Genomic DNA, 26,195 nt, shown 5'->3' on the forward strand with positions numbered 1-26,195 from the left:
TGTTTGAACCTGTCAATGTAACTGCAAGAGGAAGAACATGGTACAATGTTTCATATTTTATAAAAAAAAAAAACTATAATTTATACAAAAGCATAATAATGACTAGTTACACATCCGGCAGCAACATGCTATATCTGTGTATATGCAGCATCTCAAACTGAAACACGGAACATACAGATTCCAAGCACCACAACCACTTCAAATCGCTGAAGATGTCATGTTGCTTGGAGTACACCTTTGATGGATCCACGAAGAGCAAGCTATGAACAAAATTGCTGTTTTGCCCTAATTTTGATGTGCTAGTTCTGAATTTCTTGATTAAAAGAAATGCTTTGTTTTTGTGAGCAAAATAACGCAATAAAAATAACATTAATGATCTCTTTCAAAGTTTAACTCAAGAAAACTACATTGATCTTGCAGTATTTTTTTTTTTAAATGTATATACTGACCATTATTCTTTTTGTAGATTACCAATAAACATTCCTTAGTATAGGGAATTTGATGTATTTCATTTTTTGATAAAACCTTTTGGTCTTGCTAAAGGTTTATTATAAAATATCAATCCAAAACCTATAACTTTAATATATAAATGCTAAACACAATATTGCCAAAGTTGAAATAACTGCAGTTGCATTAAAAAAATGAAAACAAACTCCTACATTGTGATGCATTTCAATATTGTCAGCCTTGTTTTACTTATTGAGAGAACACTAGCTATTTAATTCAATTTTACTATTTTTTTTTATAAAATGAGATTGTTTCCTTTTGCAGATTACACTGTAATTTTAATGTGTGTAAATAGTACAGAATTCAAAAGTATGTCACATTCAAATAATTCTTACCATTGGAACTGATACACAAAGTTACAAAAATCTTAAATCCACAAAACAAGACAAAAAAACGGGTCACACGAATGTAAATGATGTACATGAGAAGAAAGTTAAGGAAATACAAGAATAATAGACGCAAGAAGAGAAAATAATCATTAAGGGCTTGAAAGGCGAGTGCTGACATGAGGGTATAACGGCTACAATTAAACCATGGAGTTAGTTTTGGAACAGAATAAGAAATTGACAGATCCTGTAAAAGGACAAAAATCACACACTGAGTGAGGAAAAAATGCCTTGCACAAGCAAAATAACACTCCAGCCATACCAACCCAAATTGCATACATTTGATAGGTTTTGGCCTCAAATTCATGCCGTTTTTATCCACATTCACACATTCCACAGTCTCTTTGGTTTTGTAAAAATATAGTTTTGTCTCTTTCTGCAGCTTAACCCCGCCCACTTAGACAAGAAACGTCCTTATTAGATGTACCCTGAGTGTGTACTCAACTCAGCCAATGAGAGAGCAGTGTGAGTTGTGTTCTTGATATGAATTAGCCCCACAGCCAATCACCACCCCCTTATTATCTGCATCCTTTTCACTTAGCATGGCTATCAAACACTATACTGATAATAAGAGAACATTGATTGGCTGTGGGGGATCGTCAAGCCCGTAGCTCAGCTCACACAGATCTCCTATTATTTGACCTACATTATTTATCTTCCAATCAGGAAGTTGTTTTGTGAAAAGAAGAGGTGTGGTTAAGGGGATGGAATTATGTAGCAGAAGCAGTAAAGTGTATTTATTTATCAAAATTAAAGAGATTTGAAAAATAGAGCATGCTGCCCTTAGGCTGTGTATGCATTGAAGGAAGAGGCCTGCTCAGCAGAGTAAGTTAGGATTACATGGAGAGGTGGGGTTACGGCGTGCTTTACAGAGCCTCAAGTTAGTAATACAGGGTGAAGTTTAGGGTTGCAATTTAAGTTAGGCTTAGGGACATTAAAAAGGGAAGGCATGGATAGTTAGGATCACACGTAGGGTTAGAATTACATTTGAGATTAGTATTTGCATTACACCTATGGTTAGGATTAGAATCCGATTTGATATTAGGTTAGAAGTATCACTAATCTTAATTGTAACTCTAAATCAGGCCTGTCCAACCTGCGGCCCCCCAGATGTTGCTGAACTACAACTCCCATGAGTCTTTCATTGAAACAGATAGCCAGGGAATCATGGGAGTTGTAGTTCAGCAACATCTGGTGGGGCCGCAGGTTGGACAGCCCTGCTCTAAATGGTTTCCAATCTAAGCACCAAAATAACTTTGGCTTAATGAAGCGGGTCTCATGTATAGATCAAGCCCCTGAATTTTCACTGCTCAATTCTCTACCATTTAGAATTCAAATGACTTGTGTATCTGTTTATGCAGCCTTACCCACACCTCTCCTGGGTGCGACTCACACAACCTGCATGAGTTTTTTTACTTTATAATTTTCTTATACCCTAGTTTATTTTTAAGTTGATGAAACATGGGAGTCTGCTGTAAGTTCCAGAAGGCAAATAATAAAGCAGATGATAAGAACTTCTAATTTAAACACACTGTGCAAAAAAAGAAATTAAACAAAAATTATCCAGCCTTTGTAAAAACACTAACTGAAAAAAGATCGAAGTCCCATTTAGGACGGTGTAGTTAATGCTGCATAAGTAAAGTGATTTAACTCCTAAATGGCAGAAAATTGATCAGTGAGACTGCAGGGGCATAATCTATTCACAAAAAAGCACTTCATTAAGCTCATGCTGTCTTGGAACTTCAAGTGTCCCTTCAATTACAACTTCTGCTTTAAAATATACAAATACGTGTTCAGGCACTTATTAACCCCTTCCCGACATTAGGGTGTGCTATGCCATCCTACAAAAGGCTTTAACGCCGTTAAGGTGGCACAGCACACCCAAACAATTGGGCCCTCATTCCAGCCCAAATACTCACCCCTCCTTGCCGGGTTCGAGCTGGGGACTGCCTGACAACCCGGACTATCCTCTGCAGCCAATACCGTCAATCCGAGTCACATGGTCACGAAAACGGAAAGCCAAGTAATTGTGAAATGGTAATTATTTGCAAATATAAGACCAGAAGAGCATCCCCGTTATTTTTCCAGCTTTGACTATATTGTTCTTAAATATGTGATTTCATTGGGGTTTTTTTCACCAAAGTTCTCTATATTCTGAATAACTCCACGAGTTTCAATGATTAACAAGTCAAGGTTTATCCAATGAACGTCCCCGGCAAAGTTTTCTAAACCTGAGTTTGCCCCAATTTTACATAAAATATGTTTTATTGAATAACTTTTACTAGATTTCACAAAGAAAGAATTCCAACACATATACTGACATGGTTACTCACGAAAGTGTGAATTAGTGGAACTTCAAAGTGAATTTAAAATTTTGAAGAAAAATAGCTAAAAAAAAATTGGAATACTTATCAAAAATCTGATTTTTGGCTGTTTTACCATAAAATTAGAAATTCCCTTTGAAGAAGAAAAATAAATAAAAAAATAAACAATAAAAAAAAAAAAAAAGCCAGTTGAGAAAAATGATCACGATTTGTAAAATACCATAAATTCACCAAATGGAAAAGAAAAACACAGTAATGGTCTACAAAAAAAAGTAATTTACTGAAACTTACTTTGAGTGTTTTTTACTTGAGTTGTCCCAAGGTTAGCTGTGTAAAAAAGAAGTCCCATTTTGTTTTTCTTTTTTCATCTTATTTTTTCATAAATGAAAAAAACAGGTAATTGACATGAACATAAAACAAAATGACATATTTCGTTCATCGACTATGGTCTTCCAATGAACGAAACATACAGCGAGCAGTTATACAAGATTAATGTGATGTGATCTGCAGAGGGAAAATGCATTATGGAGAATTAATAAAATGTGTAGTTATTTGTTAAATACCAGGTGAAACGACAATTCAACAGGTCCCCAGAAAGAGACAAAATGGCTTATATTCAGAGATAACGAGATATGTGTGTAAAAAATTTATTTTCAAAAAATTTGTGTAATAGGTGTATTTTGGTGTAAAACTGGCTGCTTTTAACACTTTAAACCACTTTTCAAAATACAACATTTTCTATATATAACCATATATATAGGTCTGGCTTTACTTTATCAATCTAGGTTGCCTACGTTTTGATATACAATGGAGAGTTACATTGTATTGCTACCTGTTCATTTCTTGTTACTGATCACAGTTTCATTGCAAGCTATAGTGTTATATTAGCTAAAAACAATAAGCATTCTAAATATAGGTTACAGTTATACTGGGGTCACTTTTGTTCTTCTCCATCGATAGTTTCCATAATGTTATTAGATGTTTAATTGTATCATGGTTTTATTATATATAATACTTATTAAAATCAATGTGCCATCGCTTTATTGTTTATTTAATGTTACAACAGATTTCTGCTTCTACCTTTTAGAATGTCTATCGAAGTTCAGTTGATCAAGACTAAAAACATTTGGTCAAAAAGTAAAATTTAGAGTCAGGTACCTAAACAGCAAGGCTGACCTTGGCGTGTCCTTTATTAAGGAAGCAGAGCACATGGAGACACAGGCACTTCCAACTCTGCAGAGATCAAGGACATAGTTGTCACAGGGTTAGAAGTACTAAACCTATATCAGGTGGAATACCATTTACAACAGAATGTTTTTACACATCCATTTAGGTCATCTAGATACTTTGTTGTTGATTACAGTTCAACTTACTCCAAAACTTTACACGCTGACTTTGGGGCTGAATAGTTACATTGACAAACGACTCTAGTCTTATCCTTACAGTTCGCTGTAGTGGTTATGGTACCAGGAGTGCCCTTGCATCTCCACCACTGTAATAAGTAAAACCATTTCTAAACAGTCTGACTTCTTCCCTGGGGTCACCACCTGACTCGGCTCCCCGCAGTTTTGGGCTTGGCTAAGGAGGGCTAACAATTAACAAGGGCTTAATAACTTCTGTCTATCCGGTTTTGGTATTAGAGGTGGGGAGCAGTGCATGGCGGACCCCAGGTAAGAACCGTAACCGTTTAAAAACAATTTAAGGGGGGAAGGGGCACTTTTGGCACCATATGGTGCTTGAAGCATTTTTTTTTTTTTTTTTAAGTTTACTGTGAAATATTGTACTTAATGGAAAATGTAATTTACCACATCACAAGCACTATAGTAAAACTTAAGCAACAATCACTTGTAAGGCACATATAATAATATGTTTAAACTAAATCTATAACTATGTATATACAGAAGATTTACCAGCCTACTCCTTGCTTTTTCAGCACATGGATTTGTGCACGGTGCCTCATCAGATCATACATCGACTGATCTATAAGACAGAGGCACAATGCACACACAGCACATCGCTGACAATCCACTGTATTTTAAGGCAGGGAAACTGCATGTTTTACGCAGCACTCCAAGCTGAATTAATACATGTCTTTTTAATTATGTCTTTTACAGTGAAGAGCTGAAAAGAGACATCTATAGAATAACACAACGTTAGACTGGTTTGTGCAAGTCAAAGAGCAGAATAAGTTAGAGCCCATTTAAAGGTCTAACAAAACCACCTGTGTTAGATCGGAAATGAAAAAACATGTCTAATCTGCCACTCTGTGAATACTACCAACTCCCTAACTATTTCTTCCATGGGAGCGTAATGCCAACCTCAATGTCAATCATCATTAAAAGGTTGCACGGATAGGAATTGGCAGTATTTGGAAAGTAATGGTTAAAGGCCTTGATAAATTATGCTATAGGTGAGTGCCTTGGTGCTTCATGGGAAAAACACCTTACTTTTGTGGTGCCCCATGAATTTTGTGTTAAATGGATTTTTATTTTGTTTGTAACATTGTAGCTGGCATATTGCAAAGGTAGGAGTTGTTGCATCATTGCCTACGCACAGGCTTATCATGGCAATTATCAATAGGTGTACATGAGCCTACGCAGAGGCCAAGTATAGCTTCACATTATAATAACAGTAATCAATACGTCATACGCATGCAGGTTCAGATCTGCATATATGCGTTATAAACTACTCAGTGTGACTATCAGTAATCATTTGCTGATCAAAACAAAAGCATCTGGTTCGTTACTGCGAACAACGTAGGGTCGCAATTGGTGCAGTATACGCTGCGCAGAGACCTATCATATTGTATAATGAGGAGTGTGCATGGGCCTGTACAGAGGCCAGTTGTGTTTTTTTTAGCACAATATCCGCTATTGGTACTGCATTTGTATACAGGGTCAGCCCCGTTATGCCTCACTCTTCTCCAGTCTCATGCATGGTGCCGGTGCATGCCTCCCCGGCCACTGGTCCGCCGGGGGTCCAGCACACCTCGGCTCCAAAGGGCTCACAGGGTTGGGGGCAATTGCCCCTGGAACACCACCAAATCCAGAGGTCAAGGCCGGCTCTGTGCCAACCAGTCTGCCGCCCGGAGGAATCCATCGCCTCTGAGGGCCTAGGTGACCCAGCGTGGCTCCCAGCAGCGTGTGCGTCCATCGGCCATCTTGGCTCCGTGTGGGAAGGGGCCCTGTATCATGTGGTTCTCCACCTCCAGTCTCCGAAGGTCTGACTCGTGGGCCGGAATCACCCCCCCCCGGCCAAGGGGGGGAGAGGGGCCCGCCCGGGGCTCCCTTCTCTCCCTCTGTCAGCTTGTCTTGCGGCTTCCGCTGTCTCCGCATGTTTTGTGCCCTGTGAATTTTGGAGGATGTTGGTACTTAGATAAACTGACACCATCTCTGTCCAAATTATGCACTGCATTCTTGGTTGTCACGGGAGTAGTTGAGTAGATGTCAACAAACGCATAACAAATAATAGAAGGCGTTCTGGAGAGTTTGCATACACACATTTTGTTTTAACACCAAAAGAAACAATGGTTACATTTACTGTACTGAATTAAAAGACATCTTACAGGTCGAAAGGGGGAACTGGGTTTGGTAACCAGCAATGAGTAAGAAACTAGTAGATGTTAAAAATACAAAAAGTAAAATTTGCGGGCAGAGCAGACATCTATATGAAATGCCAAGGAAAGCATGTGTTTAGAATACTGACTGGAATAAGAATTGGCAATAAGAGAATAGACAATGGATTTTGATTTTTTTTCCCACGTTATAATGTTATATCAAAGGTGTGATAGCAACTTCAATGTCCTCTTACAAATAGCAAGAATCCTGATCAAAATGGGAGCTACAGGTATTGACATGTGATGAATAGAATGACTTCATTGGTTTGGTGCTAACTTGGTTGGATGAAACGATTAGTGGGCAATTATTTTAAATGGTTATATACATTAGAGCAGAGATTTACATCTTCTGTTTTTGTTTGTTGTTTAAGCCGCTTTGTAACTTTTGTTTTTCCTTTGTATCTACTTCTTGGATTATTCCCTCTGTGCAGCCAAGTTATTTTAATTTACTTTAAAATAGTATTTTTCTTTATGTATGGCCAGCAGGCTAACAACTTTGGCAAAGGGTGGAGCTCATGTTCAAGCTCCACATTATTTGTCACAGTCACTGGCTTTCAATTTACTACTCATCTACCTCCAGTGATGTGTCACTTACGGCAGTGTTGCCTGTGTGGACTCCAGGAAGGGCAGAGAAGAAGATTTCCGATGGTCGCCATCTTGGAAAAGCTTAGATGGTAGCACCTTAAATGAAGATCCAGCGGTACTGGCACAATTTAAAAAAAGGTAAGTACCACCACGGGGACAGATAAACTTTATTAACGGGGGGGGGGGGGGGGGAGGAAGGTTTGTCGGGACTAGAATGAAGAATACATAGGCTATGGGAAGGGAATAAGTTTAGTGACAGAGCTACTTTAAGCCCACATCTACGTGGAGTGGACTTTCCATTCGATTTAGAGTGTATTTTGTTATAATGTTGCAAGTTGCCTCCATGTAACAAAACAGAACTGTGTGAATACCTGTTTGTACGGACCCATATCTAGAGTTCCACAGCTTAGAAGTAATGAATATCAATGCGGCTGATTAATTTTACTTCCTTGTATTTAAAATTATATTGAAAAATGTCATAATGTGAAGAGTTATGTATTCTGAGAGATAATCACTTTTACTGTTGGTATATAGGGATTTTACGAATACAAGTCAGAAAATACAAGCTGTACTTGATTTTTATATATAGCTCTAAGAAACATGTTTATTCTTCATTACGTTCTAGAATATTACAATTTGTTGTTTTTCGTTTCTACCAAACATATATATATATATATATATATATATATTGCAACATTTTCTGTTGCTGCTAAGGCAGTTATACGGATTTGCATCTTTAAGATATGATTAAGCAACAAAGTATTTTGTTCTTAATATAACCAACAATTATTTAAAGAAAAGCTTTTACTAGAATGGAAACACTTGAGTATTTCTGCTGTTTTCCACCAGTCTTTTTGTTTATTTTGTTACTGATAAGCAATGAAATTCACTAGTAACAATAAAACCTCAGCACACCGCATTCAAATCAGCCAGAGGCTTGTTCTCAAAGAACACTTGCAAATAGAAGCATGGGGCGGAATCATTGTATCTTTGAATCATTAAAATATGCTATCGACTATATTGAACATGTTCTCGGGGTCTTTATTTGAAATCAATAATTGTTCTCGCAAGAAACCCAACCATTGTCAACCTTCTTATAAACGTGGACAATCAAACACCGCAATGAAGCTTGGATATAGTAAACTAATTCAATAGTGTTTTAGAAGTCTTACTTCTCTGTAGCTTAACAAAAACAATTAAGATTTTCGTGAAACGCAAATTAAATCAGATGAGTTGGAATTTTCACAGTAAATCTGCTAGACTTCAATCAACGATCCAACTTTATATCCTTGCTTCAATCCAAATTTAAGTTACTAATATCTTAAAAGTGTAATGATACTCAAAATGATCCATTTTCCTCACTGTGCCAAGAATTACCAATTTGGTTGACATTGTGTATTGTTAATCAAATGAATTCACTTCCATAACCCCAGCAGTTAAACTGGATTCAAGATTCAAATACAAAACAAAGGGACTGCACTCATGTATTTTCCTTTATACCCCATAGGGAAGGGTAGGTACTCGTGGGTCTTAGGGCTGGCAATTCCCAGTAGTTTCATAACTTCAAAAAGTAGAAGGCACTCATTGTTGACTGCAGACCTTTAATGGAAACCACAAGCAAGAAGGGACAACGTTTCAGCCAACACTGGCCTTTTTCAAGTTAAAGTGGATTCAGTCAATTTTGTTCCATGCCAATGATATTTCTCAGTCACTCACCGTTTTGTTTTAAAGTTAACGACTCCATTCTATATTATTCTATATAACCTATGCACTACTTGTAAAGCTTTGCGCTTTCAACTTAATAAAGGACTTGGAGAATTTGGATTTCAAAGTGAATTTCAAATTTAAAGAGAAATCAAAATTTAAAAAAAGAAATACATTTTAGGAAACCCACTGTTTAGTATACATGTCCTCAACAGAAACACAAACGTTTAATTATGAATTTCTTTATTGGGGCTATATCTAAAACCAGCTTGTAAAAGTTGCGATCTCTTGTCTGCTGTCTTTGCAAGTCCTCCCCTTCTAACCCCGCCCAGACATTCTGTTGCTGTCCAATCACAGACTTCCAAATGCAGTTAAATGAGACTGCAAGGCAGGTGTTCTGGGCAATTTCTGTTTCTTGAGTTTAGAACCACTGAGCTAAACAACCAGGGAGTAACCGTACGAAGGACACATTGTTCATCCATCAAGCAATTCAGCAAGTTGCAGTGTTTCAGGCATCTGGAGTGCCTCTTTAAGTGGTTTTAAAGAACCACATCACAACGGATGGCTTCCAAACTTTTATTTGACCTCCCTATGAGAATAACTGTGTCCCAAAGATAGGGTTGGATTATAAAAAAACCGATAGAGTCTGCATCAACCAATAATATTGCTTCATACAGTATTTCTCAATCAATGATATTGTGATCCTATGCTTTGTGAGGTAAACCCCACAACGTAGTAAGCAGTAAGCCATGCAACATTAACAGTTTCTCTGGAGCAGCCTATCGGCTAATAACCACCATCCCATTATAGGACATTTAGTGATTACAGATGCATACTTAACTGTTATCTGTTGAATTAATCTGTGCCAGTCACCATATTTTCTATCCTACATCACATAAAATAATTGGTTTTAACAGCCATCTTCTACAAAGTACTACAAATACGCCCCAAAAAAATAAATAAGTAATATCTAATATGGACAAAATCAGATCCAATTACGGTTAATGTTGTGGAGTATTATATATAGTTCACATTAAATGTGTAGCAATGTACTGCTATCTGGAGTTTACATAACAATGTACTTAAATACTAAATACTTTACATGCATATAAAATATAGATTTACATAGCTATCACTAGTGCTTAGAACTCTTCCCTATTCACAACACGTGCTGGCAGCATACAGTTCACATTCTTTGTGTAAACGGCTGATAAATTGCAGTGTATAGAACTATTTATTTTTCTAAATTGACCAGAATTCATAGAGCTAAGGTGTTGTGGCATTGAGTGGCTACTAAGAAGGGCCATATATACACTCATAAGACATTTCATATACAAGGTAGGCCAGGCAGACTTGCAAAATTATCAACTAGCCTATTTCACATCAGAAAAATGCCAGGTGAAGATAGATGGCCAACTTCCATTATGGGAAGAAAGCCTAGTGAAGACACATATACATATCTCCCAACAGTGATTGTATGCAAAACAAGACAACTTGGTGGGTCTTAGAGGAGGCATCACCGGTGATGACCATAATTTTCTAGCCAATCTGGAAAATGTGTGTGTCAATGGGCCAGTCATGCTCTCCGAAGAAGCCTGTCTGGCCATCCCCAGGTGTTGAAGCACTCTGAGCAGGGTTGTAGTGTGAATGCACAGTGCGAGTGCATCTAATGATATGCTCATGTAATGCTTCCTAAGGATAGTTGGTGTCCCCGAATGCAGGACACCAGGGAACTAAATCAGGAAGGCAGGACAGAACCCTGAAATCAGAACTGTTGGGAAGACTGCAGAACAGCATTATGCATGGATAGGCCAGGACAATCCAAGACTCAAAGTACATGAGGACGCTGTAATCTATTTGGGACCTGAAAATAACAACAGCCTCTTTTTGAATGAAAGAGGATGACAATGGATAAGTGAGATTATGATGAAGACATGGTTTACACATGGAGGCAGAAGAGATCTAAAACATTCTTTCATTACAGAAAGAACAGAGTCAAGCAAGCAGAAAATCTAGTTTGAAAGTCATTGAAAGTGTAACTATATTTATATCCATCCCCTGGTTAAATTGTACAGGGTTTGACTAATATAGTTACAATATGGAACCTGGTGGGAGTCCCAAAATGTAATCTGTATGATGCATTGTGAAAGGGGTGAGGCAAGTGACACTCACTGATGACAGTTAGTTTGGTTTGATTGTCCTTGCCTGTGATGCTACACAGGAAAAGGCATTAGAGAATCACTACAAGTGGACTGATTTTCAGAGATAAGATACAGGATTAGACAGAAAGAAGAGGGTTACAAGAAGAGAAAGTCTTCACATTAAGAGTGGGCCCAACTGCATGGACCTGATTTGTGAAACACTGTCCGCTGTTTTAGTTCCTTATTGCATGTGCATTTTCATTGTTTCATTCATGAAATCACTTTCTGTTGACCCTTGATGGGTCTAGAAAATAACGCCAACAAGGGGTTCTGAAGACTTCATAATAAAGACCAATTGCTACATATCCTGAAACCGAAGGTGGCATTATTTTTTCTGAACACATTCTTCACCAAAATGTATCGTCAATATGTCAGGATGGGGTGAGACTAACACAGAATAGGGAAACAGCTAGTAAGTACAAGGTAAAAGAAAGACGGAGGTACATTTACTGGAACTTAACTAGCGGAGGTGGAAGATTCTAGAAGTGCCCAGAAACTAAATAAAAAGCCGGGTCAGGAATACCAATAGCAGGATAGTCAAAACTAAGCCAGGTCAGTTACAGGAAACAAATATACTCTGAACATACTATTGGTTAACAGAAACTACAACATGGCAACTACCCCATGGAAGAGGGAAATATACAACTATAAGGCTAATCGACAGCATCATCACCCTGTACCAAATCACAAAAAAGGGGTGTGACCTTAGGGAGCATGGTGTGCCCCACAATCATGACCCTTAACAAGTTTCCTATAAAAATAAAATTTGAAGGGGTCCCAAAACTCTAAGCACTCCTGCAGTACACATGGGTATCCAATGGTTACCCAGTAACCTCACGTAACCTGTGAAGTACAGAACATGTCCTGAAGCTGGAACTGGAGAACGCTACACGACCGCCGAGGTGGAGGGAAAAGAGTGTGATACATTCAGCCGGACGGGGACAGAGGCTGCCGCACGGCTCCCCCTGGCAGATGGAGGATGGAGAGATGGATAGATGGATAGATAGATAGATAGATACCAAACCATTTAAAAACCAGGCATGATGGGTGTGCAAATGACCTTATAGTAAAATATAAAAATATACAGGATTTTGGGGCAGAGGAAAACACGAGTATCTATAAAAGCACCAATTTCACCACTGTGGCTGCATTGAAAATATAGGTGTTGCTTCTAAAAGAGGAGCAAAAAAGTTATTTTTAAAATGTCAAATAACTTTATGGTCATGCATAAGAAAAAAATGTAGTTCCATGCAGTCTCCTACATGTTCCAAAAACTGCAGTAACTCTTATTTATTTGTGAGTTGTTTTTGTGTTCGCAGACTCCGCAGTCTCCTAGCGAGGTTTATTTAATTTATATGTCTATCAAATGTATAATTCACAAATACAACAGCCATGCCCGTAAAAGCTCTTACAATATTGGTTTCTCAAGACAGAAATTACATTATCCCTCTGCTTACTAAATTACTAAAGCTCTAGCGCTACTGATACAGTACAAGGGGAAAAAATAACAAGTTCCACTTAATAACAACGGTGGCACTCAAATCAATATAAATAATAATAATTTAAGGAATCTACTTGCATACACTGGGAAATGTGCATAAGGCCATCAAATTATAAACAGAACCTCTATTAAATAGCCCAAAAGTAATTAGACAAATAAACAAAGGCCATGGGCAGCGGGACCATTCCAATTTTGTTCTCCTGTCCCCTCCATCCTAGGTTGGTCCCCTGTTTTGTTCATATATAGGTATGCCAGGGAACTGTCCACAATCAGTATGGCATGAGCCCATCAAAAGGCATGTTCCTGTTATGTAAACTGCAGTCACTGCATTAAGCCAGGTCCAGAGATCTATAAAAGCGTTCTGCGCATGTGCCGCCTCGAGTGGGGCAGGCCAGGAAGACCGTTACTCTGCCAGTCATGTCGACATGCCCCTCTTTGGGCAGTCTCACTTCTGACCGCACCACATGTAGAGTGTCATCGGTTATGCAAATAGCATCATTGGCATGTCCCCAAGTTCAGGGGGTGTTAGGCACTTAGAATCATGGGGTACCCAGCCCCCCATTTATCTATAGATGTCACATTATTAGGGCCAGATTGCCTTGGAAACCTTGGAGCCAGGCATATGGAAGATCAGGAAATTCTGCATACTTGGATTCGCCCAGATTTTAAGGAGGTTTCTTGGGATGAATTGCAGAACCTCTATAAGATAATTTGTTTTTATGTCCCATATACATCTGTTTCCTAAATGGGAGACAGTTTGGGCTCATGTAGACCTGACAATCAGTAGCCGTTACATTATCTATGTTGACAATGCTACAGGAAAAAAATACCACCTTTTTAAAAAAATGATTTCTATTATTATTATTTTATTTTTAAACAAGCAAGAAACCTTACCTGATGTCTCATTCCTTTATAATGAAAATTAGAATACCCCTGTGGAACACAGATCACTTATACTAGAAAGGTTTTTCCTTGCTGCAGAAACTGCCACATTAAGAAAAATGCAAACATTCTAAAATTTGTTTTAGGGCTTTTTAGACTAAATACATGTTTTTGTGTTTAAAATGTAATTTGCATTAAAATGTGTCCAGCTATAAATGACTCACTGCTGGTGTCTTTATGTATTTCTGAACCTCATTAAATGCTTAGAAAGAATGATTGACATTTTGAGTTGTTTTGTTGTATTTTCACCAGGGTATCAATAAATAACCATTATGGAACATCAATACAATGGCTTACTCCGTGTGAATCGCCACATTCAGACACTGCATGCCACACAGACAGCACTAATGAATTGCAGAAACAGAAATTACCTCTCGTTGAGTCATCTTCAATGGGTTGTTTGAATAAAGTAATATCTTTGAAAGTACACAGAAATAAAACTACTTTTTCATGTTCATTTCGTATGGGTGCAATCTGCATATAAAACCACACAGGAGTTCCTGTAAAAAAGGAAAAGAATGATGCAGTATTAATATGGGTTCTAGCCCGTGCCTGCAAATTCTTGCAAATGCATTGATGATATTACGGTAAATGATTAGCAGCCTCTTATTTCTCATCCAATCATGAACCCCTATAACAAGACCCAATATCCCCAATAATCCCTCCTACTCGCTAACATTTACATCCCCTCATTCCAGTGTCCCTGCCGTGACACATGTCCTCCAGACTTCCTTGAACTCGCATTCACAATTACAAAACAATTACAGAGGGGCCACCTTAAAATGCAGGGACGTTGTGATGAGGTGTCTGGGGAAAGGGAATGTGTCTGGTTAAAACATCAGGTCAACTATTTTTTCATCATTACTGGATCATAATGGACCTGAGCACAGAGCCAGATTATCCACAAGGGGGTTTCACAGTCCATGAGTTGGACTCGGTCCCCTGTGATGATATACAGTGTTGTAGCCCATCAAGGATAGAGTGGAAGTGAAACTTTGATATAGGACTCCATGTTAAGTGATTTAGCACATTCTTATTATGTGACAGATCACATATAATAGACCGGAATAAATACTTAATGATGTCCATTATTTATTTACACACAATCTCACTGTGAGATAGATAGATAGATAGACACAGATAGATAGACAGACAGACAAATAGATAAATAGATAGATAGATAGATAGATAGATAGATAGATAGATAGATGGCATTAGTGCAAGAGCTGCAGTTGGACCTTAATGTGCACTAGTACAATATGCACAGTTGTGCACAGTTGTGTACTGGCTCACCAAGGATAACAAATGAAAAAAAGGTAAGTAGGGGGGCATATGAAAGAAGTAAGGATAGATGTGTGGGGACACTTAACCAACTTCCCCACAACACAATTAACACTCAATCAATTCCATACTCATTTCCACAAACAAATTTCAGAGACCACATATACAAAACTCAACCAACACACACGGGCGCACTGAGCATCCCTAAACCACTTCCATCTCTCAGCCTGCTCCATACACCAATCATCCACTACAGATTCTCACACACAACATACACCATCATTCAGTATGAACTGAATAATACAACCAATGAATGCTGATTTTTAATAGACAATGTTTTTTTTTTTTTTTAAAGCACAAGATGCAAACGCCTATCAAATCAGTGAACTGTATAATAATACTTTATCGACATCGATAAGGACAAGTTTATTTGATGTTTTGCTGTAGCTGCCCGGGTTATTAATTTCAGTTAGTGACACTCAGACACATCTAAGAGAGACCATAACATTCTTTACTACTACATTGTATCCGCACAGTGACTGAAGACTATAAAATAACATTTACAGAAAGAAAATATTAGCTAAATGTAGAATTTCATGTATACAATGCATCATTCGTGGTTCGTTCATTTACTGTATAGACCAAAATGCATCCTCCTGAATTTCATTAAATTGGTTGTTGGCCCTTATACACAAAATTAGATTTTTTTCAAAAATGTCATTGTTTTGATATAAACACACACAACTGGTGTCAGGGTTACATTACTGAAGACCCGAACAAATAGTCACGTTTGGAAGAAAATACAAAAAAGTAACAAATAAAATGACAAATTAAAATTAAAAGTGCGCCTAAGTGCCTGTTTGATTAAATAGAATTTCCTTTTTCACACCATTGAACACATATGGGGGTCCTTAAATCGAAATGATTCTTGTAAATGTGTAAATGATAATGTATAGGGTGGGATGACTGGATAGGAGAGCATAAGCACAAATGGTATAAACAGCCAGTGATTTTATGGCAAGACAGGAGGCTTCATATTTGCTTAATCTTTCTTTACTGAACCTCCCAGCAGCAAAGAAACAGTTAACAATGATGTAAAAAGTTTTAACCAATCAGAGTGTACAACAATATCCCATATCCTCTTTCTTTGCTGCTTGCCTCCCAGGTGAGTCTATTCCAATTATCTTGGGATTTGTTACATTGTATATATGAACGACATCCTGATCATGGCTCAGGATCAAAACCTTCTCTGTCAACATACGGACATGACAACTGCTTTGTTACAAAACCTGGGTTTTGTCATAAATTTTCAGAAATCGGATCTGGAACCCTCTCAGACGGTTCAGTTTCTTGGATTTCTAATAGATTCGATACAGGCGTTTTTACAATTGCCTTCTGCAATGATCAAATCTATTAAAAGAGACATTCTGAAATTGCTGTCAGCACAACGGATTAGTCTGCGCGATTTAGCACAAATTATAGGTCACCTCTTGGACACTATCCTGGCTATATACCTAGGACCTTTACACTAACGAGCTATGCAGCGGCTCAACAAATTATCTGCACTGATCCCCTTCCTACAACCAGTTCATTTGCCTAACGGACGAAGTCCGTATAGAGCTCCACTGGGTACTTCACAACATGGAAGCCTGGAATGGCAAAGCCATATTAGGATTGCAGCCGGACTTCGTTCTGGAATCCGACGCCAGCCTACTGGGGTGGGGCTAAACATGCTCAGAGAGGTCCTCCGGAGGACTATGGTCACCTTGAGAACAGGCTCTACACATCAACTGCCTAAAATTAATAGCAGGATCCTTTGCGATCCGCAGTTTCGCAAAAGATTTTTTTTAATTGTTCCCTAGTATTATGCATGGACAATATCTCAGCAGTGCGTTATGTGAATCGGTTGGGATGATCCTGATCCAAACTGCTGCCCTATCTTACAAAGGACCTCTACCAATTCTGCCAAGAGAGAAATCTGTCCATTTGGGTGGAATATACAGACAATGTAGTCGCAAACTGGTTCTCCTGTCATTGGAGGGACATTAGCGACTGGCAATTGGATCCCCTACTGTGTCATCAAATTAACTGTCTTCGCGTATCTCTCACGCTAGACCTTTTCGCATCTTGGTTGAACTGCCAGACGGAGACTATTTTCAGCAGGCTTCCAGACCGCCAATACTGGGCAGTCGATGCATTTTTAGGAACCCAGCAGGGGACTGTCATCCGCTCACTCTTGAAGAACGACTCAAGCTTGTAGCTTGGACCATTTCAGGGTTTAACCCCAGATATTCCAATTTCTGGGATGTCACCCAGGTTTTTTCCTTTGTGGAATCTTGGCCTTTCAATGAGGCTTTGTCGTTAAGCCAACTCTCTGCCAAGTTGGCATTACTTCTGTGTTTAGTATCCTTCCGTATCGTTTCGGATATTCAAGCATTTGACTACCATGCGGTAGTTTTCACACTTGAGGGAGTTAGACTAATTCTTCTGCAGTCTTTTATCCTTACTTTTCGAACAGACCATCCCTCTGCATGGCGCGTTGTGCTCAACATTATATAGATACCACAGCTACGCTGTGTACCCCTTCGTGATTTCTTCTGGTCTCATGTCAGACTGCACAAGCCGGTCTCCTCTCCCACGATTTGACGGTAGATCAGATGGCTTCTTACCCAAGCTGGGATTGACCCATCCTTTTTAAGCGCACTCAGTCAGGGGAGCGGCCGCATCCTCTGCCTTTCGAGCAGGCAGTTCCCTCACAGACATCTTATCCTCCGCGGATTGATCCAGAGAGTCCATGTTTCGTACTTTCTATTTCAAACCTATGCCACATGCTGCTTCTTTTATCATACAGGAGCGTTAAAACAGCAAATATGAAGCCTCCTGTCTTGCCATAAAATTAGGGATTATTCTAGCTCTAGTGAACGAATAATGAAAATTTTATTAACGACACAAGGCAAATATTTTCCCTCCCTTTATATTTCTTATACCCACCCTTTAAGGTACGTTATTAGATAGTTGGGTACATATCCGTTTCAACGTTTGGACTAATCACCATCTGCCATAGGTAACACACTAGTATTATATTCAGGACTGTATCATTCTCTCACCAATACTTACAAGGACATATACCAATGATTGATGTTAACCATATGTGATTAATAGACTTGATTTTCTCTGGAAGGAGAACCTTTCACGGAAATCTCCCTGTTTCCTTTGAGTGTGCAGACTTTCTACGGTCATTACAACGTGGAGCCTGCAGCTCATCATTTCTCTGTTTACGAGGTTGACCAAGTACAGGACCTTCAGTTTCGTCCATTGTTCATGAAGTTTTATTGTTTACATGGTTGGTCTATGCTAGTTTCGGCTACAGGAAGAAAGAGTTGTCGGGAGGAGCTTGATGACACTATGAGATATTGTTGTACACTCTGATTGGTTACATTTTTTTACATCATTGTTAACGGTTTCTTTGCTGCTGGGAGGTTCAGTAAAGAAAGATTAAGCAAATAATCAATATAGAAATTGTACTTCCTCTTTTGGAGTGCTGGGAGCTAATCAGCTTAGTTCTGGTGACCTGAAGTTCTGATTGGGCGCTGTGATCACATGTTCTCAGACGTTTTTCTTTTTGTTTTGTTTTTTTTGTTAAAATTTTCACAATAAAACTTTATGCATGGTATACAAGAACAATAATAAGATACATGTTTTAAACAGATAGGTTCAATGTATACATACTGCTTTTCTTGTAAAGAAGCACTTCAAAGCAATTCGACTCGTAGTTATCAAACGTCTGCCGGACCTTCTCAATGGTTTTCTTGTCTGTCAATTCTCCATACATAAAGCTACAAAGAGTAAGTTACCCACTGGTTATTTACAATATGTATGACAGTTTTAATATTTTGGAAAACATAATTCCGAACACATTATTTCTCTAAGTTAAAAAAAAAAAAAAAAAAACATACATAAATGCACTTATGTGTAATATAATTTTCATAACATAGATGTAAAAAAATAATAATAATAATACAGACAGTATATGCAAGGATACAAGACTAACTTTGCTACTTATATATTGATAGATTTGCATTCCATTGTTCCGTATACTTTAACTTTTCAATCACAACATAGGTTGGAAATTAAAATGAATCAAATATAGGCTGAGCAAGCTGATTAGGTGATTGTCTGAATTCCCGATTTCTGAACCGGAAAATACTAATAAAGACTAATCATGAAACAAATAATTTGAGCATTTGACGAGCAAGTTTGTTTAGATCTGTAATTTCACCCGTGCCCCCCCCCCCCCCCCCCCCAAAAAAAAATGACAGTTTAGTGGACAGCCAAAATGAAATTAAATTTTGATGAGCTGAACCTTCGAACTTCGGCTATTCTAAATGTTTCCTGCCCACGCCACAAAGTTTCTCTGAGGAACCAAATGTTCTCACTGAGCACAGGTCTACCAAAGTTCAATTAAAGGACCACTATAGTGCCAGGAAAACATAGTAGTTTTCCTGGCACTATAGTGCCCTGAGGGTGCCCCCACCCTCAGGGTCCCCCTCCCGCCGGGCTGAATGGAGAGGAAGGGGGTTAAACACTTTCCTTTCTCCAGCGCCGGGCTCCCTCGCTGCTGGAGACTCTCCTCCTCCTTTCACCGTCATCGGCTGAATGGGCATGTGCGGCAAGAGCCACGCACGCATTCAGCCAGTCCATAGGAAAGCATTCTCAATGCTTTCCTATGGACACTGGCATCTTCTCACTGTGAAAATCACAATGAGAAGCGCAGAAGCGCCTCTAGCAGCTGTCAATGAGACAGTCACTAGAGGCTGGATTAACCCTAAAGTAAACAAAGCAGTTTCTCTGAAACTGCTATGTTTACAGCATAAAGGGTTAACCCTAGAGGGACCTGGCACCCAGACCACTTCATTGAGCTGAAGTGGTCTGGGTGCCTATAGTGGTCCTTTAAGTAGTAGTGAGGAAAAGTGATATAAATCTTCTAAAGATTTTAGTCCATTTTTAAATAAACTGATTTGCAGGAACTAATTATCCCAAGAGGCAACTGTTTAAACAATAACAAACAAAAAAAATATTAACACATGTATTTGTGAGACCTGCAAAACATTTTTTAGAAATGTACACCTCTGTTTTTTGATCCAGAGTAACTACAAAAAGTCATGAATCCCACCTGGAGCAAATAGACCATGTTTTGTTTCAACATCAAAAACATAATTCTTCAACCTCCGCCATAGCTCCCTGTTGGTCATTATTGTAAGCACTGTCCTTTGCATCTGACCATCATAGAAAAAGCCCCCAGAGAAGAGGAGGAATGAGACAAACTTTAAATTTTGCCTCTTAATCTGCATTGTGTGCAATGGCTGCGCCTTGTCCTAATTCAATTATGATGTAATTTGCTAAACTATTGGTACAAATTTCAAAGAAAAAAAACGGAGCATTTCATGAAAAGCAAAAGAGAAAGTTAACACAAGTTATAGGTGATGGTCAATGTTTTACTCAATGGTATAAATTCCAGAGATATGCTAGTTTCCATTTAAATATCTAGCATTCTCAGCGACGCAGTAAAATAACTTTATGCAATGCTTACTTTGCCTTTCAATATGCTTTGTGAATATATTAGAATTAACAGATAAAAAACGCTTCACCTTAGGACTTTTGCAAGAAAATGGAACACAAAAAATTTGAAACAATATTAAACAAATACAATGCGGGCAAAGTCCAGTAATTCCTCAAAATCAAAAGTGATTCTATAGGTTTCTCTTGGAAGAGATACTGCTATTTTTGCTCCTTACAAATTGTAAGCAGTTTTCTACTATCCCTTTAGTGAATACAGGGCTCGAAAGTAGCCAATGTATTTAGAAATTAGTGAATATTTAGGGGAGAGTTCATGAAATCTTTTAGGTAATACACAGTAGAAACTGAACACTACTCAGCTTTAACTGTGGAATAATAGAGTTTCAGACTAGTTAAAAGCCAATTAACATTTTCATTAAAAAAAAAATAATAAGAAAACGAGTTGCCAATTTCAACAAACATACCATAATCCATAAAATACGAGTTCTACTAGTTAATAAACAACTAAATTAAAACGTTACTTTGACCAGCTTGTTGTGTTTGTTTAGGTATTTAGTTAATGTAGACATTCTCAGGTTTTGTACTATATGTTTTGTATAACTACAAAATCAATAAGTAAAAAAATACGCATTTTACTGCTTCCTGCAAAAGTGTAAATAGTCTTGTGTAAACATCGTGTCCTGGAGCAGAAATGCAATGTCCAATTAACTTGTTTTTGCTGCACATATTTCCCTTGCATCCAATAATCAGTAAACAGACTTTACATGTAAATAAAAATGGCATGGGATTCATTACGCTACTTCACAACAGATACTGTAACTGTAAACAGCTAGGAAGAATATCAAAGCAATTATTTAAAATGTGCAGTGGGTTCTTTTGTGTTTATTTTTTTTTTTTTTTTTAAACAATCATCTTTTGCCTGCTTACTGTGTTTTGCGGTTTTGTATTTGTTTGTTTTTTTTGTTTGTTTGGTAGAGCTTTACAGTGTTTCTTGTTGGAATTGTATGAGCTTCTGATTTTTCAAGTTGAAAAACTAGAGATTTCACAAGTTGGTTCACACTTTGTCCCATGTCAGACTTTTTTTTTATTTAGTAATTTTTCTTCTTCGAAATCTGGTAAATGCCAACACATATTTAATCGTAGCAGTATTTAAATGATATAAACTGTGACAGATCCATTAATCCTCCCCTGTCTTATTCACACCTGTGATTTAGTAAGAATTGGTCCAATAATCTGGACTATGGTGGGCTGTGTGAGGTACAGACAGGGAAAGTTGTATAAATGGGCACAACTGGGGACAAAATTAGCAAAAATAAGGGAAAACAGGATGAGAGCGAGTAATAGGTTGCATTCAGAGATTTAGAATGTGGGCGTCATCTAAAATATTCATAACAAATGTTTGCTATATTCTACACATCTTGTGAATATATTAAAGTAATTAGTATTTACTATAAAGATTTGAAGAATACAAAATATTTGAAAAAGCTATTCTGTTTAGATAAAAACTGCATTACGGTAATAAAAAAAATCCCAAATGTCCATTTAATTATCTGACTAAATGGTTCTAAGAATAAAAATAAAATAACCCGGTTTCTGGCCTTCTCCTCCATTGCGGAGGTTAATATCCTAATTTGCATTTCCAGCTACTCCACCTAAACAGATCAAAGTCCTTTCTGACTGATTATTGGCATTTTGAGCATACTGCGTTATCAGACCTGTCCTTTTTTAAACATTGCCTTCTTAGGAGTAAAACATTCAGCTTGGCACCGCTTTCTCTTATCAGGAAAGCTCAGTAATTGCAAAACAGCGAATGTGTCTTGTATCGAAGTATTCTACTGAATATTTTACATATTACTACACATGTCCAATAAACATAAGTTCTCCTGGGAAGCAGACAAGACAACGGACATTGACAAAGTCTGCGTTGTTCTAAACTTACTGTAACTGCATTCTTTGTGCGTCTGCAAACATTTATAGAGATTCCCTGAACTCCATGAAATCGAGTGTGCTTAGCAGAAAATAATCTGTTTAAGAAAGGATTCAATTTATTTGAACTGGTTTTATCCCTCCTAAATGCATCATGTATGAAAACAATCTGCTTGATGCTCATCCTTCAGTGTCCAAAGAATAAAACATCTAAACTCTCACTGTAGCAGGGCTTGCTCTGTTTGTGCATTTCATAACTACAGACATATCACCCAATGATGAAACACATGTGCAAAAAAATGGATCTCAGCGCCTGCTGCTTCAGTCCATATGCAGAATGCGTTGGCTACATGGAACAATGGAAGAAAGATGGTTTAGTCAACACTGTTCATATAATGATACATTTTGTATTGTTATAATCTCCCTATAATCTTTGTTTCTTCTAATGATGATAGAGGTTAAGGCTCCCATTAAGCTTGTATACTGTAACGAGCTGCACTTTTACAAATATCGTGATCTATATTTTTCTAGTTTAAAAGAAGACTTGATATGCTGCCTTTCGATAAGCCAACAGACCCATGCCTTTTTAGGATAGCTCCCACTGGATACTTTTTTTTAAATGATAATGAATTTAAACTTTTGAGTATCTTCACCCCTAGACGTGTGCACAGCAAAACTATTTAGTTTGGTCAAATAACTTTGATCAAAAAAATAAATAAATAATAATAAAACAAGAATTAGCAGTTTTAAAAAAATAACTTTAAAAAATCTATACTATTTATTAAAATATATAGATTATATTTTTTTAATTGTCCTCTCCCCTCCCCCTTCCCACTCTATTGGTCATTTCTCATCTGATTTGTGAATAAAATCAACATTTAGTGTCGGTCTCCAAGCCATCAATCATCTTATTTCCTATTATTGATCTGTCTTTTTTTTTTGGTGGTGGCGGCGGCATTGACGGGACTCCGAGTCATGAATCAAACAAACATGCTTGTCCATTGCACAATTTGTTTGTTTGATTATACATCCATATGGTGAGTCTGGGTTACGAAATACAGATGACCTGCCAATCAACCTAAATTCAGATGAATTACAATTCAGCAAAAAAAGAATGCACAAGTCTTTTATTTACTACTAGATATCTGTCCCTGCATGCAAGATCTGATAACGGATTCACCAGAAGAATGTTGTCCACATATTCAAGGTCTGCTAACACTACTCTAACTTCTGAGATGGAGGTAATTATGACCTGAGAGAAGCTTAATTCAAACGGCTGTAGACCGCTAGGGGAGACTGGTATTTATACTTTTTACAACAAAATACGTTTACAATCAGGATTATTTACGAAGGTGAGAATTCCAAGTGAGAATTTCATATTCAAGGTCAGAGTATTCAAACTGAAAGCATATCTGATTCAGAGAATGTTTCCAGTTTTAAAACTCTTGGTGAATAATCCAGTATACATTATTTTTTATAGTCCCTAATAAATAACATTTACTAATGACTGTTTAATCGACACTGGTTGCATGCAAGTATAGAATGATAAACACAATAAACGTTCGTTGGCAAACTCAAATCAGAGGAACCTCGAATGTTATAAAAGCAGTCAATGCAAGTTGTTTTATTTTATTCCAATGTCATTTACCCGTGGCACTGCTATAACCTGGAAAATTTTCAAACATTATGACCATAATGCCTTTGCACATATTGGAATTTTAATAATAAAGCACATTTATTTCCTCCTCTGGATAAACATATTTAGTCTCAAGTACCTGTGTATGGTGTATTTGTGCCCAAGAATCTCGCCAGGCTGCTTGAAAATCAGCCCAGGATCCAAGGTCAGATGTGCTAATGCACTTTGCCAATGCAACAACATTTTGTTTTCCCACAGACAAAGAAGAGAGAATCAGATGAAAAGCCAGCAAGCCGTTCATTGTGAGTCGTGACATTTAATAAGGCACAAAAATGATCCACATTATATACTGGTGGTTTAAAAGGAGGATTGTAGGTGTGTTTTATTTTTTATTTTCCAATGTGATATATTGAATAATGAATAGATTAAATGAACCACGTATCCATATAAAAAATCTGACTGGTATTAAAAAAAAATAGGCATTACTGCCAAAAACGTACAAACTGTGATTAAGATATATGTTGCCATGACAGAGGAACATCACAGGGTTCCGGAATACATGTCATGTTTGAAAGTCTAAACGCTTTGTCGTGAACATTACTAACATATAAACAATAAAATGAAGGCCAGAGAAGGAACAGGGTAGCATGGCTGGTGCAGAACCTATGTGTTTAGACTCTTGCAGAACTTAATCATAAGTTAAGAGGAACAAACTGAAAAAAAAAAATTAAATAAGAGAATATAGAAAATTAGAGGAGAGTGGCTTTACTAAATATAATGTAACAACAAATCTATAAACAAGCATTTAGAATGATATCAAGCGTGACGGGTAGACTTTGTTTCTATGTCATATCCAGCATAACCCGGGGCAAATACAGAAGTATAAGTCTCTAGGAAATTAAAGTTTCCTTCCGCCACGAAGCACTGCTTAAATGGGAAACACAGTCCCCTCGGTCCTTTGAGCTATTTCACTGCAGTGGAAATAGGAGAAAAGCATTCAACTGCTCCGTATTGATCGCCACACTAGATTCTAAGCAAGTTATTCTTGTTGTGAAAAAATAAACACTCACAGCAAAAAAAACTGTGCATTCTTCCTAAAATAATTATTTTTGATGAAAATCTCAGCAGAAAACATAAAAAGCAATTTTGAGCTGAAGATCAAATTGAGTAAAAGAAGCTGCTGGAATTGTTTTTTGATGCCTCGACATGTAAAACGAACTGTAGAACTGTGAAAGTTTTATCCAGCAGTGCCGTGGTGCAGGCGATAAAAAGGAAAGATCTTTTGCCCGTTTAACCTTCTTGTCAAAAGAACTTAAGAGGTTGTTAAGAGGTACAACATCAGTGCCAATTTGGCATTACTGCGAAAGAAACTCCGATTGATTTGCTGATTTCATTTGGCAGTGGCAGATAAATGCTATTAAATTACACAGAACAATCTATCTCACTATACCGCGAAATGGAATTTCAAGCGGAAGTTATACTATATACAACAAGTATAGCAACATTCAATAAATGTATTAGACTGCAAGGTGGAACACATATCCTTGTGTTGAATTGTATTTTTCATTTAGTGCAATATTAAGTTAAATGGACACTAGTCACCAGAAAAACTACAGATCAATATAGTTCTTGTGTCTATAGCCTGTCTCTGCAGGCTTTTTTATGTAAACACTGCCTTTTCAGAGAAGAGGCAGTGTTTATATTGCTGGCTTGTAACACCTCTAGTGGCAGTAACTCAGACGGCCACTAGCGGTGCTTCCTGGGTCAGTGCTGTACAGTGTGCACATGCCTCATAATCACCTTTTTAAAAGTAAAGTGATGGGGCAGAGGACCAAAGTAGTATTTTACCACTATAGAGTCAGGAATTAAGGTTTGTGTTCCTGACCCGATAGTATCCCCTTTAAGTCTTTCATTTGATGCTTTTCTTATATCAAGATTGTTTTCATAAGGATCACAATTCAAAGTTCAAGGACCATATTACTGCCAGTAACAATAGCGATTACAAAAAC

General features: G+C 37.6%; 1 protein-coding gene across 2 annotated transcripts in view; it reads right to left on the bottom strand.

Annotated features, from left to right (window-relative positions):
• Positions 1-26,195, bottom strand: part of KCNH5 (potassium voltage-gated channel subfamily H member 5) — a 215,366-nt gene that overhangs the window by 160,069 nt on the left and 29,102 nt on the right. The window contains exons 3-5 of one of the 2 annotated variants that reach the window (XM_063440106.1): positions 18,777-18,883; positions 14,138-14,266; positions 3,509-3,544 (exon numbers count right to left, since the gene is read on the bottom strand). In XM_063440106.1, coding sequence (XP_063296176.1) covers positions 3,509-3,544; positions 14,138-14,266; positions 18,777-18,883 — 272 coding nt within the window. The remainder of the gene's footprint in view (positions 1-3,508; positions 3,545-14,137; positions 14,267-18,776; positions 18,884-26,195) is intronic. The other variant, XM_063440105.1, reaches the window with a different exon arrangement.

This window comes from Pelobates fuscus, chromosome 13, assembly GCF_036172605.1.
Source record: "Pelobates fuscus isolate aPelFus1 chromosome 13, aPelFus1.pri, whole genome shotgun sequence".
Lineage (NCBI taxonomy): Eukaryota > Metazoa > Chordata > Amphibia > Anura > Pelobatidae > Pelobates > Pelobates fuscus.